Source organism: Hyperoodon ampullatus (genome assembly GCF_949752795.1).
Source record: "Hyperoodon ampullatus genome assembly, chromosome: 7".
NCBI classification, from domain to species: domain Eukaryota; kingdom Metazoa; phylum Chordata; class Mammalia; order Artiodactyla; family Ziphiidae; genus Hyperoodon; species Hyperoodon ampullatus.
The window spans coordinates 106,607,072-106,623,522 of NC_136920.1; the positions used below are offsets into that span (position 1 = coordinate 106,607,072).

The following is a 16,451-nucleotide window of genomic DNA, read 5'->3' on the forward strand; positions in this document are numbered from 1 at the left end:
CCTGCCCAGGAAAAAGATGCTAGTTCCCATCAAAGTTTGTCCTGATGCCTATCTTCATACTTGTTACCTGGTATCCAGTTCCCATAATCTTTGCGTCCAGTCCCAAGGTCTTGCATTCCCTAAGAGTGAGCCTGGATTTCTGTTCCTTCCTACTTTGCTGGACTCAGCTCTTCCACCTGGACTTACAATACTTGTATTCCCTTGCCAATATGAACTTTGTGTTGTTGGCTTTTAGATCTCAACATCAGATTCCCTGATCTAACACAATTCTGGTCCTGGCATGTCCTGGTTGCCCCATCCTGTCTTTCTACTCTTTCTTCCCAACCCAAGCCTGACACTGATACCCAGCGTTTAACTCTACAAACATTTGTAAACCAGGTTTGGAGTTTGTGATGGGAATGCCTCTCTACTCCCACCCCAAGAGAGGAAAGTATTTTATTACTAACATGATTTAGAGTTGCCTGGCCAAGTTGATTTTAAAAAATATCAACTTTTATTCAGTTTCATTCTTTTTAAATTATACCCCTTATTGCCTGCACTTGGGATCACTGATCCCACTGTTTCCTTGGTACACTACTTCTTCATAAGAGAAATTAAGGGAGAAGATGCTAGCTAGTTTCTGACAAAAAGGGAGTATGGCAAATGGGAGAGTCCCTAACTTTTAAAGATGCAGCTTCTCAGAACTCTGAACTATTTGTGACTCAAGAGATGGAAATGGAACTGGGTTATGTTGTCATAGTGTTTTCCTTATCATTTGACAGTACAACTATAGTTACTGATCATGTAAAATAGTTTTGAAACAGTTTCCACTTTTGCTATTATTTGATCTTTGTCTAGATCTTTTTCCACAGCCTAAACTTGTGGGAAAATTGGAGGTTTTAGAATCAGACAAGTGTTGGTTCAAATTTTGATTCAATAGCAATATTAATTGGATTATTTAACTTCTCTGAAATTTAGTTTATTTATCTGAAAATGGAGATAATGTAACAAGTCCACATGTTAGTCATGGAATATTAAATGTGATCATATTTTATTCTTTTCTAATAAGCACTGAGTACACTTTATTTATGTACATACAAAAACATACAAAATAATCACATAATACATACACACTCCCATATGTCCAAATCTACCTATCAGAGAAATAATGACAACTAACACGTCCATTTACTACTATACACCAGGTGCTAATCTTAACTTTACAGTTTATAGAACAGGAGGAAAGTTAAGAAAGTGTTACAGGTGAAAAGGTGAGAGCTGTAAGGAGTGTATTTAAGATAGCACTGGGAAACTGCAGCCTTGGCTGAGTGCAATAAGAGGAGCATGGAGAAAGATTCATCCTCCTCTTTACTTCTCCTTTATTTCAAACTAAAGGGCTTGGCAAAGACAAAAATATAAAATGAGGCAAAACTCATATTATGTTCCTTCAACATCCAATACTATTATTACTACATTTAGTTATTATTTATTATTATCTATATACAATTAACTTAAAAAGTTAGAGTTACTTGTTCTTTATTTTGTTTATTCTCTACCCCCTATAAAACATGAGGAGCAAAATATTATATAATATGTTGACTATTTGCTGAATATTTGCTTTTCTAATTATGAGATCAAAATTATAATCCATGTTTCCTTCAATTTGCCTTGTTCTTATTTAGCATTCATACACCTGTAACATCTTAGCAGTCAAGCATTTTTAAAGTCTAATTTTCTCAATGCTTGCAATATGCACAGTAAAATATACAGCATCTTCCTTAATCTCCTACTTTATAGGAAGCTTGATTATTTTAGCAGAACCTTCTTATTATGGCCTAATTTAGTTAAATTCTGACATTATAATTCATCACTGCATTATCTCCCTTATGATAGGAAAACATGAGATAATAAGATGATCAAGAGAGGGGAAAAAAATAAATTTAGAGACTGAAGTCTTGTTGCATGTAACAGACTTTGAATGCCCCCTGTGAAGCCCTCTCTCTAGTTCTCTAGTTCTTTTTTCTTAACATTCAGCTTTACTTGGTTTCCTTTCACTTTTCTAACATAAAACAAAAGTGAGCTATACCTTATTTATCTCTGTGGTATAATTATTCCACCAAAAATTCTACACATACTTTAAATCCAACAAAATACTTATGAATTTTATAAAATCAGCAGATTTATAATCCTTAAAAAATTCTGTCACCTTTGGGATGTTTTCAATAGCAATTAAAATTTTAGCAAATAGTTCTTGGTATAAAATAGCACTGTGTAAATATTCTAGAAAATAAGCTGGAAAGATTACAATAATTAGAAACCTTAAATTAGGCTGGTCAGATTGAGAATTTCTAAATTTTATACCTCCTAATGTAGTTCTCATAATGTATTGATACTTCATTTTATCCTAAACAAGGGTAATATTCTCTTTATTTGTCCTTCCCTCTCTCTGGCCATATCATTACTCTGGCTTCAGCACATATTGTGTTTCCCAGTCTGGATCCCCCAGATTCAACCTCCATAAGCCTGAGTAAACATCAAAGCCACCGTATACACCTATCATACCATATACATATACACACTAGTATTGGAGATACATTAAAAATAACTGGCTCTCTTGATGGCTTCCTTTGCTGTGCAAAATATTTTAAGTTTAATAAGGTCCCATTTGTTTATTTTTTGCTTTTGTTAAAATTACTCTAGGAGATAGATCCCCAAAAATATTGCTGAAATTTCTGTCAAAGAATGTCCTGCCTATGTTTTCCTCTAGGAGTTTTATCCAGCCTTACATTTAGGTTCTTAATCCATTTTGAGTTAATTTTTGTGTATGGTGTTAGAGAATGTTCTAATTTCATTCTTTTAGAAGCAGCTGTCCATTTTTCCCAGCACCACTTATTGAAGAGAATATATTTTCTACATTGTATATTCTTGCTTCCTCTGTCACAGATTAATTGACAAAAACTGTGTGAATTTACTTCGGGACCCTCTATTATGTTCCACTGATCTATGTGTCTGTTTTTGTGTCAGTACCATATGGTTTTGATGGCTGAAGCTTGGTAGTATAGTCTGAGGTCAGCTATGGAGTTGCTTCTTCCAGCTCCATTTTTCTTTCTCAAGATTGTTTTGGCTACTTGGGGTCTTTTGTGTTTCCACATAAATTTTAAAATTATGTGTTCTAGTTCTGTAAAAAATGTCATTGGTGTTTTGATAGGGATTGCATTAAATCTATAGATTGCCTGATGTAGTATGGTCCTTTTAACAATATTGATTCTTCCAATCCAAGAACACAGTATATCTTTCCATCTGTTTGTGTCATCTTCAATTTCTTTCATCCGTGTCTTATAGTTTTCCGAGTACAGGACTTTTACCTCCTTAGGTAGGCTTATTCCTAGGTATTTTATTCTTTTTGATGCGATGGTAAATGGAACTGTTTCTTTAATTTCCCTTTCTGATATTTTGTTGTTAGTGTATAGAAATGCAACAGATTTCTGTATATTAACTTTGTATCCTGTAACTTTACCAGATTCTTTGATGAGCTCTAGTAGTTTTCTGGTGACATCTTTAGGTTCTTTATTTATAGTATCATGACATCTGCAAACAGTGACAGTTTTACTTCTTCTTTTCCAATTTAGATTCCTTTTATTTTATTTTCTTCTTATGATTGTCATGTCTAGGACTTCCAAAGCTATGTTGAATAAAAGTGGTGAGAGTGGACATCTTTGTCTTGCTTCTGATCTTAGAGGAAATGCTTTTATCTCTTCACCTTTGAGTATAATGTATGATGTTAGCTGTTGGGTTTTCATATATGGCCTTTTTCATGTTAAGGTATGTTCCCTCCATGCCAATCTACTGAACACAGAAGATATTTGCAAATGATATGACCAATAAGGGGTTAAAATCCAACACATATAAACAGCTTATAAAACTCAACATAAAAAATACAAACAACCTGATTAAAAATGGTCAGAAGAAGTGAATAGACATTTTTCCAAAGAAGAAATGCAGATGACCAACAGGCACATGAAAAGATGCTCAATATTGCTAATCATAAGAGAAATGCAAATCAAAACCACAACAAGATATCACCTCACACAGGTCAGAATGGGTATCATCAAAAAGAAAACAAATAACAAATGTTAGGGAGGATGTGGAGAAAAAGGAACCCTCTTACACTGTTGGCGGGAAGGTAAATTGGTGCAGCCACTGTGCAGGTAAATTGGTACAGCAGTAACTAATTTTGAGGTTGCTCAAAAAACAAAATACAGAAATACCAAATGATCCAGCAATTCCACTCCTGGGTATATATCAAAAAGAAACAAAAAGAGTAATTCAAAAAGATTCTTGCACCCCAAAGTTGCTAACAACATTATTTACAATTGCCAAGGAATGGAAGCAACCTAAGCGTCCATCAACAGATGAATGGATAAAGATGTGGTATATGTAGACAACAGAATACTACTCAGCTATAAAAAGAATGAAATTTTGCCATTTGTAGCAACATGGATGGACTTAGAGAACATTATGTTAAGTGAAATAAGTCAGACAGAGAAAGACAAATACTGTATGATATCACTTATATATGGAATCTAAATAATACAACAAACTAGTGAATAAAACAAAAAAGAGGCAGACATCATAGATATAGAGAACAAACTAGTGGTTACCAATGGGGAGAGTGAATGGAGGAAGGACAAAATTGGGATGGTAAAATCATATTTATGAAACTTTTGAAAACTGTAAAGCACTATAGGATTTAAAGAATCATACATTCAATTAAAAAAACAAATTAAAAAAAAACACCTGGCTCTGGTATCATTTTACTTTATAATTTATTGCTAAAATTTCATAAGAAAGTTCAGTTGAAAAGAATCTGTGAACCAAACTGTTTTGTTTACTTTTCAATATATATATGAAATATGGAAAGCAGTCTTGAGTACCTGAGAATGATTAGATCCACTCTGCAATTTAAAACTTGCTGATAATTATATGAACCTTATCAGTTTAATAAAATATAGGAAAATTTGAAGTCATTCAGTATATTCCCACAGATTTCCTTTTTCTGTGAGGTGTCCTAGGTTATCTCCACAGAAGGAAGACTTGATGTCTGTGAAATGAACTGTATTTTTAAAACTTGAAATTGTTCTTGTACCCTCAGAAGATATCACATTTCTTCTTTTCTCAAAACCAAACTGATACTTATATTTAAATCAGGGATTTCCATGTTTTACCAGAAAAGAATCTATTTTTCGTGCTCATTTAGTTGCACAGACTTAGAGCCACAAAAACATATGACTACTTTAGCTGAAGGAAAGTAACACTGCAAATCAATGATTTAGAAGGAAGTGATTGTGGTTGCAGAGCTTGGTGTAATAGTGCCCAAAGTCTGGAGAATTCCCTGGTGGTCCAGTGGTTAAGACTCCATGCTATCACTGTCATGCAGGTTCAATCCCTGGTCAGGGAACTATGATCCCTCAAGCAGGGTGGCCAAAAAAAAATAGTGCCCAAAGTCTGAAGGAAAAAGAGTGCTGGAAATTCAGGACAATCTGCTCTCTCTTCTGGAATTGACAGTGATAGACTCATCATGTCTCTGGTTTAGGATCAGACATTTGGCTGCCTCTGCCATAAATTACATAAAAATAAACTATAAGGAAGTTAAATATAATTTATAAAAACTCTTATTTTGTATAACAAAGCAAATCCCTCATACATATGTCACACTGAGCGTTTACCACTCAGAAGAGGCTTTCTAAAATATTTAACATTGGTTGTATATCATACATAATGGAACTAGTGAATATCTTTCCATAAAGGAGATACACCTTAATGAAAACACCCTCTGGATCATAATATGAAACTAAATTGTGAAACAGATTCTTTATGAATCTGTTTATGTGTAGATCATACTATGAAAGAAGTAGAAGTCTAGATGATTAGTAAAGAAGAAAAAAAAATCTAAAATTCACTAGTTTGTACTAAAAGTAATTGCTGTCCTCCATATTTAAAAAAAAAGACATTCACCCTGACATTTTGCAATCCATGTGAAATTTTATGTAAAGTTACAGTTATTCATTACATAGACATGAAGCTGAATCACTCAAAATATTGCTATAATTTTAATAATAAATTAATAAGGAGTTCGCCAAATTAGACTAACAAATGGCGACTTGTATACATTTTCAAAACTCTTCCATTAAGTAGCTTGGAAAATTAAGGTGCTTACACTAAAAACCATTGGTTATTTGGACAATAGCTGGAATATTTACATGTATTCTTTCAGAATTAGAGGGACCTCAATTAATTGACAGTGAAGAGCAAAATACCGATTAACCACGATTTAACTCACAGTGCAATGCATGTTTTAACATAAATTGCTGTTTCCTTTTAACTGCCCATATAAAACTTTTACTTTATATCATAATCCTACTCTTTAGGAAAAACTAATTATATGGTTAAAAGTTGCCTAGATTTCAGCAAGTTTATTTATTTATTTTTGATAATAATGAATTTAGAGTACTAGTTCTATAGAATTTTTCCTTACTGAGCAATATCATGATTCACAGTTAGCTATGTCAATAGTATAAATCAACTCATAATGAAAGTTTACTCATAGAGCCGAAATACTTGTATTCTGTATAAATATTGATACTTCTAAATTAAAATTATCCACCATTTACTATCAAGTTTTAAAAGAGAAATAGATTGTATGCTTGTAATTTAATGAAGATGACAATTTACTACTAAAAATTATTTATATATAAGTAACTAAACCCCATTACCTTATAAATATCCAAAAATCCACATTGGTGGTCAAATCTTGTGTACAGTTCATTCAGCATGCTGATTACTTGCATGGGGGTACACTGGGCACATATGGCTGTGAAGCCAACAATGTCTGAAAAGAGCATGGTGACATCATCAAACTTTCTGGCTTGCACTTGCTGCCCTTGCCACAATTGCTGGGCTACATCACCAGGGAAAATAGAATATAGAAGATCCACTGTTTTTTTTTTCTCTTCTTCTAGGGCCTGGTGAGTTCTTTCTAAAGTTGCTTTTAATTTATCCATCCTCTTCTTCAAGCCATCTTGGGCCTTTGCCTGCTCACCAACCAAAATTACATCTCTGGTAGCATCATGGATAGGGATGTCTGAGAGATGCAGCCCTCGTCCCATGAGTTCATCCAACTTGTCCACACATGGAGAACCCAAGAATAAAATAGAATTTGATTCTGAGACATGGATCATTTGTCCTTTAACTTCCATCACCTGCAAAATTAACACAGAATTTTGATCAGCACTATTCACATAGTAGGTTCACAAAACTTAATTTATTGTCTGATGGAGAGGAAGAACAAGAAATTAGCTCTCTTGAATTTCTGCATTCATATAGGCAAATTTAAATGTGATTTATAGCCAATATAAGTTATGATTCTAAATAGAAACATTTGTTATTGTTTCCCACTTGGTCACTTTCTTAACACAATGATCAAATGGAAAGGAAGGAAGATCAATGAGAAATGAAACAGGTAAACATTTTCATTCAAAATGAAATTGCACCCAGGTACATCATGAAACTGGTTCATGAGCCAGTTCAAAAACTTTCAACCTGCTTAGTTAGAGTAGAATTAGGATAAATCCATCTGTCAATATAACTGCCTTTAACTGTCATTAAAATAATACTCAGAAGAGTATATACTCAGGAGACTAAATGCACACAAATAATTGTTTACCCTTATGTAAGTCATTTTTCACCAGTTGTAGTCCTATGAAAATATATTAGATTTTGCACTGACTAGATTAGTTGACAATTCATTTGTTCTTAAAAATAAAAAATTAAACTAGATGTCATTAAGCCAGTATTACCAGAAAATAACAATCAACTAGCATGTTCAATATAAGCTAAAAATAGCCCTCCAAGTTGGGACAGTATTAAAGGAATTCAGTTAATAAGATAAAGAATCTGAAGATGTAGTAATTTAAATCTATCCCTCCTTTCTGTAGTATTTGACTGGAGAATTTGAGAACTGATGTTTAAGGAAAAACTTCATGAACACTGGTTTATGCTATTTTAGCTTGGTTCCCCAAGGAATACTCAGAGGGGATAAGCACCAGTAGGGAAGGAAGGAAGACTTAGGATATGGTTATGCAAATATAGTTATTTGGGTTAGGATAAGATATCTCAGCACATCTGGAGAGGAAGCTAGTTGTAATTACCTGGAGAGAACAGCCTATAAGTAGACCAACTGAGACTGTGCATCAGTTTTATCTATGTCACTTTCCCCCAACTACATGGAATGTGTTCAATACATTTATTTTCTTTTGTTCTTCATAGCATGAAGTAGTTAGGCTAGTTGATGAAATTGGAGGCATAGAACAAATATGGGGTAAAACTAAAGAGGTTTGGATTTGTAAGCCTGCAAATGTTTTACTTTGTTCCCCCTGCACCATTTACCAAGATCTAGTCTACATAAGGAAATAAAATTGAATCCTTGCTTCATGTTATATTTTTAGTGAAATGAAATGTTGGCTTTTTTATATAAAGATTCTGCTAGTGTTCAGCATTTTTTACATAATACTCTCATTTATTCATTGAAGTGTTTATTGAGTGTTTGCTATTTACTAGTACTGCTCTGGATGATAAGCATAAAAAGATAAAACAAGGTTCCTCTTTTCAAAGTTATCACAGTATGGAAGGGAGGGCCAAATCTATATAGCCCATAGAATAGAATGAAGAAGACCCTTCAATTCCCAATTTAAAGTGGGCTCTCAAAAGACCACAGGCTATAGTTTGAATACAAAGAAAGTAATTGTCCTAAAAAGTATTTCCAGATTATTACATATATGCCTGATATGCTTTTTGGGGGGAGGGGTTTGCTAATGATATATACTTGTTAGAATATTATAAGTGTAATAAAGAAGATACACATAATGTACAACCTCATAGTTTAAAAATTAGTACTTTAATTTTTTTTCTTATGATTTAAGGTAAAAGCAAGCCTCTGATATTCATAGATTTAGACCTCTATCTGGTCTCTCCCTTTTTTTCCTCAGATTTCTTTCTAATTATTTTCTTTTTCTTCTACATCTTACTTTCTTCTCCCTTCTCCTCTTTGTTCTTTGGACTTACTCTTTTTTTTTCCAGTATGGTATCTTCATTCAGTCTTTATCTCTCCTGCTTGCCTGGCTTTCTTTCTCATCACTGGTTTCCTTCATCTTCCTCACTGGTGTTTCCTTTTTCTTTTTCTTTCTCTTTTTTCCCTATGTATTAATCTCCACATTTACGATCACAAATGGACTTTTTCTTTTCCACCTTTGCTCTCACCTCCCTTTTTATTTTTAGTATGAAGTCACTATATGTATACAGGCATAAACAATATTATACATTATTTGCTATGTGTAATAAATGAGTGTTTTTCTTTAATTTACAAAGAAGCTGAATGCAATATATTATATTCCACCTCAAAAAAACAAAACATAAATATATTCTTGATTTATATATGACATTAGTTCATTTTTTGAAGTCTCTGAATCAGCAGAGCCTGAGAGAATAAAATAATCAATTACTTCTTACATTACAGAAAAAAAATTCATGAAAGAGAAACCATAATATACATAGTACATTACTTAATTTTAGAATATTTTTCATCAATGAATTTTTTCCTTATTTATAATTGGGCAAATATCACTGGAGCATTTGTGTCTCTGTCATAAATGCAGGTCTAGCCTAATTGGAAAATAATATAAATTAGTTTTATTGAATTGTTTTTGCTTTATTATAATTATAAATTCAGATATTCACCATGATTGCATTTACTGATTTAGCAGTATGCACAACTATTACAGGAACTACGTATTTTTATGTAGAGGAGACAAATTTGTGAAAAACTACATTAAATTAAAACATGCCCCTAAGGTTTTATTGCATTCTAAATTATATTAAAATTTTAATAAAATAGCATAAGACATGATGAAAATAAACTGTCTTTAAATCTACCAGATTTCATAAATTGGTAAGCATAATACAGGGGAATGGGCTAAAAAATAGAATGGAGCTGACAGAAGATAGAATCAATGAGGATAGTTCCATAGAATTTACTCAATCTGAACAAAGAAAATAGACTGAAAAAAATAAACAGAGCTTCAGGGACCTGTAGCACAATAACAAAAAATCTAACATTCATATCATGGGAGTCCTAGAAGCATTTGAAGTAATAATGGCTGAAAGTGTCTCAAATCTGATAGAAGATATAAATGCTCAGAATCAAAAAGCTATGTGAATCTCTAGTAGGATAAAACCAAAGAAATCCATTTCAAGACATATAATTAAATTTTGAAAACTAAATTCAAAGAAAATATCTTGAAAACAGTCACAGAGAAAAGATGCATTACTTATAGGGAACACTAATTTGAATGGCAGTTGATTTCTCATCTGAAACTATGGAGGTCAGAAGAAAGTAGTACATTTTTTCAGATATTGAAAGAAAAGAAGTGTAAATTGTGAATTTTATGTCTGGGGAAACTACTCTTCAAGAATGAAGGGGGAATAAAGACATCTGCAAATGAAGGAAAGCTAAAAGTCTTTGCCCTAACAGAACAGCTAAAGAAAGATCTTAAAATTGAATGAAGTAAGAGAAATAATGTTCTAAGGAGCATCAAGAAGGGAAAAAAGAAAAGGATGGAAAGACTAAAAATACTGGTAAATACAATAGATCATCCTTCTCCTCATAAGTTGTCTAAATCACATGTGATGATTGCAAAAAAATTATAACACTAATGATTCTCATTACAAGTGTCCTCCTTATAAGAGAAAAGCAGAGGGAGATTATACACACACACACACACACACACGAAGACAGTGTGAAAACAGAGACAAAGATTGGAGTGATGCAATTACAAACCAAGAAATGCCAAGGCATGTCAGTAGCCACCAGAAGCTAGAAGGGTCAAGAAACCTATTCTCCTCCAGATACTGTGGAAAGAGCAAGGAGCTATCCACACTTTGATTTTAGATTCTGACCGCTAGGGCTGTGAAAGAATAAATTTCTGTTGTTTTACACTACCCAGTTTGTGGTTATTTGTTACAGTAGCCACAGGAAACTGATACAGATCAGAACAACAAAATCACCAAATAAGATCTAATTTACAGATATAGGGTGATCCACCCAACAGCAGAAGAATACATGTTTTTCAAAGAACCTGTGTAACATACAATAAGATTGACCATATTGTAGGCCATGAAAAAAAACCACAACAAATTTTTAAAATTCAAATTATATGGAATATGTTCTCTGACCATATGGAATAAAACTAGAAATAAAGACATATTCATAATAGCCAAACATTGGAAACAATCTAGACGTATTTCCGTGGGTGAATGGTTAAAACAAATATGAGATACTATTCAGCAATACAAAGAAATCATCTACTGATTTAGGCAAAATATTAGGTAAACTTGTAGGGAATTATGTTAAATGAAAAATTGCTGGGGGAGGAACCAAGATGGCAGTGTAGAAGAAACGTGCTCTCACTCTCTCTTGCAAGAACATCAGAATCAAAATTAGCTGCTGGACAATCATCGACAGGAAGACACTGGAACCTACCCAAAAAGATTCCCCACAACCAAAGACAAAGGAGAAGCCATAATGAGATGGTAAGAGGGGCACAATCACAGTAAAATCAAATCCCATAACTGCTCGGTGGGTGACTCACAGACTGGAGAACACTTATATCACAGAATTCCACCACTGGAATGAAGGTTCTGAGCACCAGGTCAGGCTTCCCAACCTGGACATCCGGCAACAGGAGGAGGAATTCCTAGAGAATTAGACTTTGAAGCCAAGTGGGAATTGATAGCAGGAATTCGAAAGGACTGGGAGAAAAAGAGACTCCACTCTTGGAGGGCACACACAAATTAGTCTGTGCACCGGGACCCAGGGGAAGGAGCAGTGACCCCAGGGGAGACAGAATCAGACCTACTTGCTAGTGTTGGAGAGCCTCCTGCAGAGGTGGGTGGTGGCTGTGCCTCACGGTGGGGATACGGACACTGGCAGCAGAAGTTCTGGGAAGTACTCCTTGGTGTGAACCCTCCCAGAGTCTGCCATTAGCCCCATCAAAGAGGCAAGTAGGCTCCAGTGTTAGGTTGCTCAGGCAAAACAACCAACAGGGAGGGAACCCAGCCCCACCCATCAACAGTCAAGTGGATTAAAGTTTTAAAGAGCTCTGCCCACCAGAGCAACAGTCAGCTCTACTCACCACCAGTCCCTCCCATCAGGAAACTTACACAAGTCTCTTAGATAGCCTCATTCATCAGAGGGCAGATAGCAGAAGAAAGAAGAATTACAATCCTGCAGCCTGTGGAACAAAAACCAGATTCACAGAAAGATAGACAAGATGAAAAGGCAGAGGGCTATGTACCAGGTGAAGGAACAAGATAAAACCACAGAAAAACAACTAAGTGAAGTGGAGATAGGCAAACTTCCAGAAACAGAATTCAGAATAATGATAGTGAAGATGATCCAGGACCTCGGAAAAAGAATGGAGGCAAAGATTGAGAAGATGCAAGAAATGTTTAACAAAGATCTAGAAGAATTAAAGAACAAACAAACTTAGATGAACAATACAATAACTGAAATGAAAACTACACTAGAAGGAGTCAATAGCAGAATAACTGAGGGAGAAGAACAGATAAGTGACCAGGAAGACAGAATGGTGGAATTCAGTGCTGTGGAACAGAATAAAGAAAAAAGAATGAAAAGAAATGAAAACAGCCTAAGAGCCCTCGGGGACAACATTAAACACAACAACATTCACATTATAGGGGTCCCAGAAGGAAGAGAGAGAGAGAAAGGACCAGAGAAAATATTTGAAGAGATTAGAGTCGAAAACTTCCCTAACATGGGAAAGGAAATAGACACCAATTCCAGGAAGTGCAGTGAGTCCCGTACAGGATAAACCCAAGGAGAAACACACCGAGACACATAGTAATCAAACTGGCAAAAATTAAAGACAAAGAAAAATTATTGAAAGCAGCAAGGGAAAAATGAAAAGTAACATACAAGGGAACTCCCATAAGGTTAACAGCTGATTTCTCAGCAGAAACTCTACAAGCCAGAAGGGAGTGGCACGGTATACATAAAGTGATGAAAGGGAAGAACCTACAACCAAGATTACTCTACCTGGCAAAGATCTCATTCAGCTTTGATGGAAACATCAAAAGCTTTACAGAAAAGCAAAAGCTAAGAGAATTAAGCACCACCAAACCAGTTTTACAACAAATGCTAAAGGAACTTCTCTCGGGGGGAAACACAAGAGAAGAAAAGGATCGACAAACACAAATCCAAAACAATTAGGAAAATGGTCATAGGAACATACATATCGATAATTACCTTAAACGTGAATGGATTAAATGCTCCAACCAAAAGACAAAGGCTTGCTGAATGGATACAAAAATGAGACCCATATATATGCTGTCTACAAGAGACCCACTTCAGACCTAGGGACACATACAGACTGAAAGTGAGGGGATGGAAAAAGATATTCCATGCAAATGCAAATCAAAAGAAAGCTAGAGTAGCAATACTCATATCAGATAAAATAGACTTTAAAATACAGAATGTTACAAGAGACAAGGAAGGACACTACATAATGATCAAGGGATCAATCCAAGAAGGAAGTATAACAATTTTCAATATATATGCAACCAACATAGGAGCACCTCATTACATAAGGCAACTGCTAACAGCTATAAAAGAGGAAATTGACAGTAACACAATAATAGTGGGGGACTTTAACACCTCACTTACACCAATGGACAGATCATCCAAAATGAAAATAAATACTGAAACAGAAGCTTTAAATGACACAATAGACCAGATAGATTTAATTGATATTTATAGGATATTCCATCTAAAATCAGCAGATTACACTTTCTTCTCAAGTGCGCATGGAACATTCTCCAGAATAGATCACATCTTGGGTCACAAATCAAGACTCAGTAATGTAACAAAATTGAAGTCATACCAAGCATCTTTTCTGAGCACAATGCTATGAGATTAGAAATGAATTACAGGGGGAAGAAATGTAAAAAACACAAACACATGGAGGCTAAAAAATATGTTACTAAACAAGCAAGAGATCACTGAATAAATCAAAGAGGAAATCAAAAAATACCTAGAGACAAATGACAATGTAAACACGATGATCCAAAACCTATGGAATGAAGCAAAAGCAGTTCTAAGACGGAAGTATATAGCTATAAAAGTCTACCTGAAGAAACAAGAAAAATCTCAAATAAACAATCTAAACTTAAACCTAAAGGAAGTAGAGAAAGAACAAACAAAACCCAAAGTTAGCAGAAGGAAAGAAATCATAAAGATCAGAGAAGAAATAAATGAAATAGAATCAAAGAAAACAATAGCAGAGATCAATAAAACTAAAAGCTGGTTCTTTGAGAAGATAAACAAAATTGATAAACCATTAGCCAGACTTATCAAGAAAAAGTGGGTGAGGACTGAAATCAATAAAATTAGAAATGAAAAAGGAGAAGTTACAACAGACACTGCAGAAATACAACGCATCCTAAAAGACTACTACAAGCAACTCTATGCCAATAAAATGCAGAACCTGGAAGAAATGGACAAATTCTTAGAAAGGTATAACCTTCCAAGACTGAACCAGGAAGAAAGAGAAAATACGAACAGACCAATCACAAGTAATGAAATTGAAACTGTGATTAAAAATCTTCCAACAAACAAAAGTCCAGGACCAGATGGCAACAGAGGTGAATTCTACCAAACATTTAGAGAAGAGTTAACACCCATCATTCTCAAACTCTTCCAAAAAATTGCGAGGAAGGAACACTCCCAAACTCATTCTACGAGGCCACCATCACCCTGATACCAAAACCAGATAAAGGTACTACAAAAAAAAGAAAATTACAGACCAATATCACTGATGAACATAGATGCAAAAATCCTCAACAATATACTAGCAAACAGAAACCAACAACACATTAAAAGGATCATACATCATGATCAAGTGGGATTTATCCCAGGGATGCAAGGATTCTTCAATTACGCAAATCAATCAATGTGATACATCCTATTAACAAAATTGAAGGAAAAAAAACATATGATCATCTCAATAGATGCAGAAAAAGCTTTTGACAAAATTCAACACCTATTTATGATAAAAACTCTCCAGAAAATGGGCATAGAGGGAAACTACCTCAACATAATAAAGGCCATATATGAGAAACCCACAGCAAACATCATTCTCAATGGTGAAAAACTGAACATATTTCCATCTAAGCTCAGGAATGAGACAAGGATGTCCACTCCCTCCACTATAATTCAACATAGTTTTGGAAGTCCTAGCAACGGCAATCAGAGAAGAAAAAGAAATAAAAGGAATACAAACTGGGAAAGAAGGAGTAAAAGTGTCACTGTTTGCAGATGACATAATACTATACATAGAGAATCGTAAAGATGCCACCAGAAAACTACTAGAGTTAATCAATGAATTTGTTAAGTTGCAGGATACAAAATTAATGCACAGAAATCTCTTGCATTCCTATACACTAATGATGAAAAATCTGAAAGAGAAATTATGGAAACACTCTCATTTACCATTGTAACAAAAAGAATAAAATACCTAGGAATAAACCTACTTAGGGAGACAAAAGTCCTGTATGCAGAAAACAATAAGACACTGATGAAAATAATTAAAGATGGTACCAACAGATGGAGAGATATACCATGTTCTTGGATTGGAAGAATCAATATTGTGAAAATGACTATACTACCCAAAACAATCTAAAGATTCAATGCAATCCCTATCAAATTACAAATGGCATTTTTTATGGAACTAGAACAAAAAATCTTAAAATTTGTTTGGAGCTGCAAAAGGCCCAAAATAACCAAAGCAGTCTTTGGGGGAAAAAAAACAGAGCCGGAGGAATCAGACTACTTGACGTCAGACTATACTACAAAGCTACAGTAATCAAGACAATATGGCACTGACACAAAAACTGAAGCATAGATCAATGGAACAAGATAGAAAGCCCAGAGATAAACACACGCACCTATTGTCAACTAATATATGACAACGGAGGCAAAGATATACAATAGAGAAAAGACAGTCTCTTCAATGAGTGGTGCTGGGAAAACTGGACAGCTACATGTAAAAGAATGAAATTAGAACACTCCCTAACACCATACACAAAAACAAAACTCAAAATGAATTTGAGACCTTAATATAAGACCAGACAGAATAAAACTCTTAGAGGAAAACATAGGAAGAACAATCTTTGAAATAAATCACAGCAATATCTTTTTTGATCCACCTCTGAGAATAATGGAGATAAAAACAAAAATACACATATGAAACCTAACGAAACTTCAAAGTTTTTACACAGCAAAGGAAACCATAAACAAGATGAAAAGACAACACTCAGAATGGGAGAAAATAGTTGCCAATGAA

The 16,451-nt window shown here is 34.4% G+C and overlaps 1 protein-coding gene across 1 annotated transcript in view; it reads right to left on the reverse strand.

The window, feature by feature from the left end:
- GUCY1A2 (guanylate cyclase 1 soluble subunit alpha 2) overlaps nt 1-16,451 on the reverse strand; it is a gene marked incomplete at both ends in the record, with an annotated part of 393,777 nt that overhangs the window by 181,460 nt on the left and 195,866 nt on the right. The window contains one exon of the mRNA XM_079709222.1: nt 6,753-7,238. Coding sequence (XP_079565348.1) covers nt 6,753-7,238 — 486 coding nt within the window. The remainder of the gene's footprint in view (nt 1-6,752; nt 7,239-16,451) is intronic.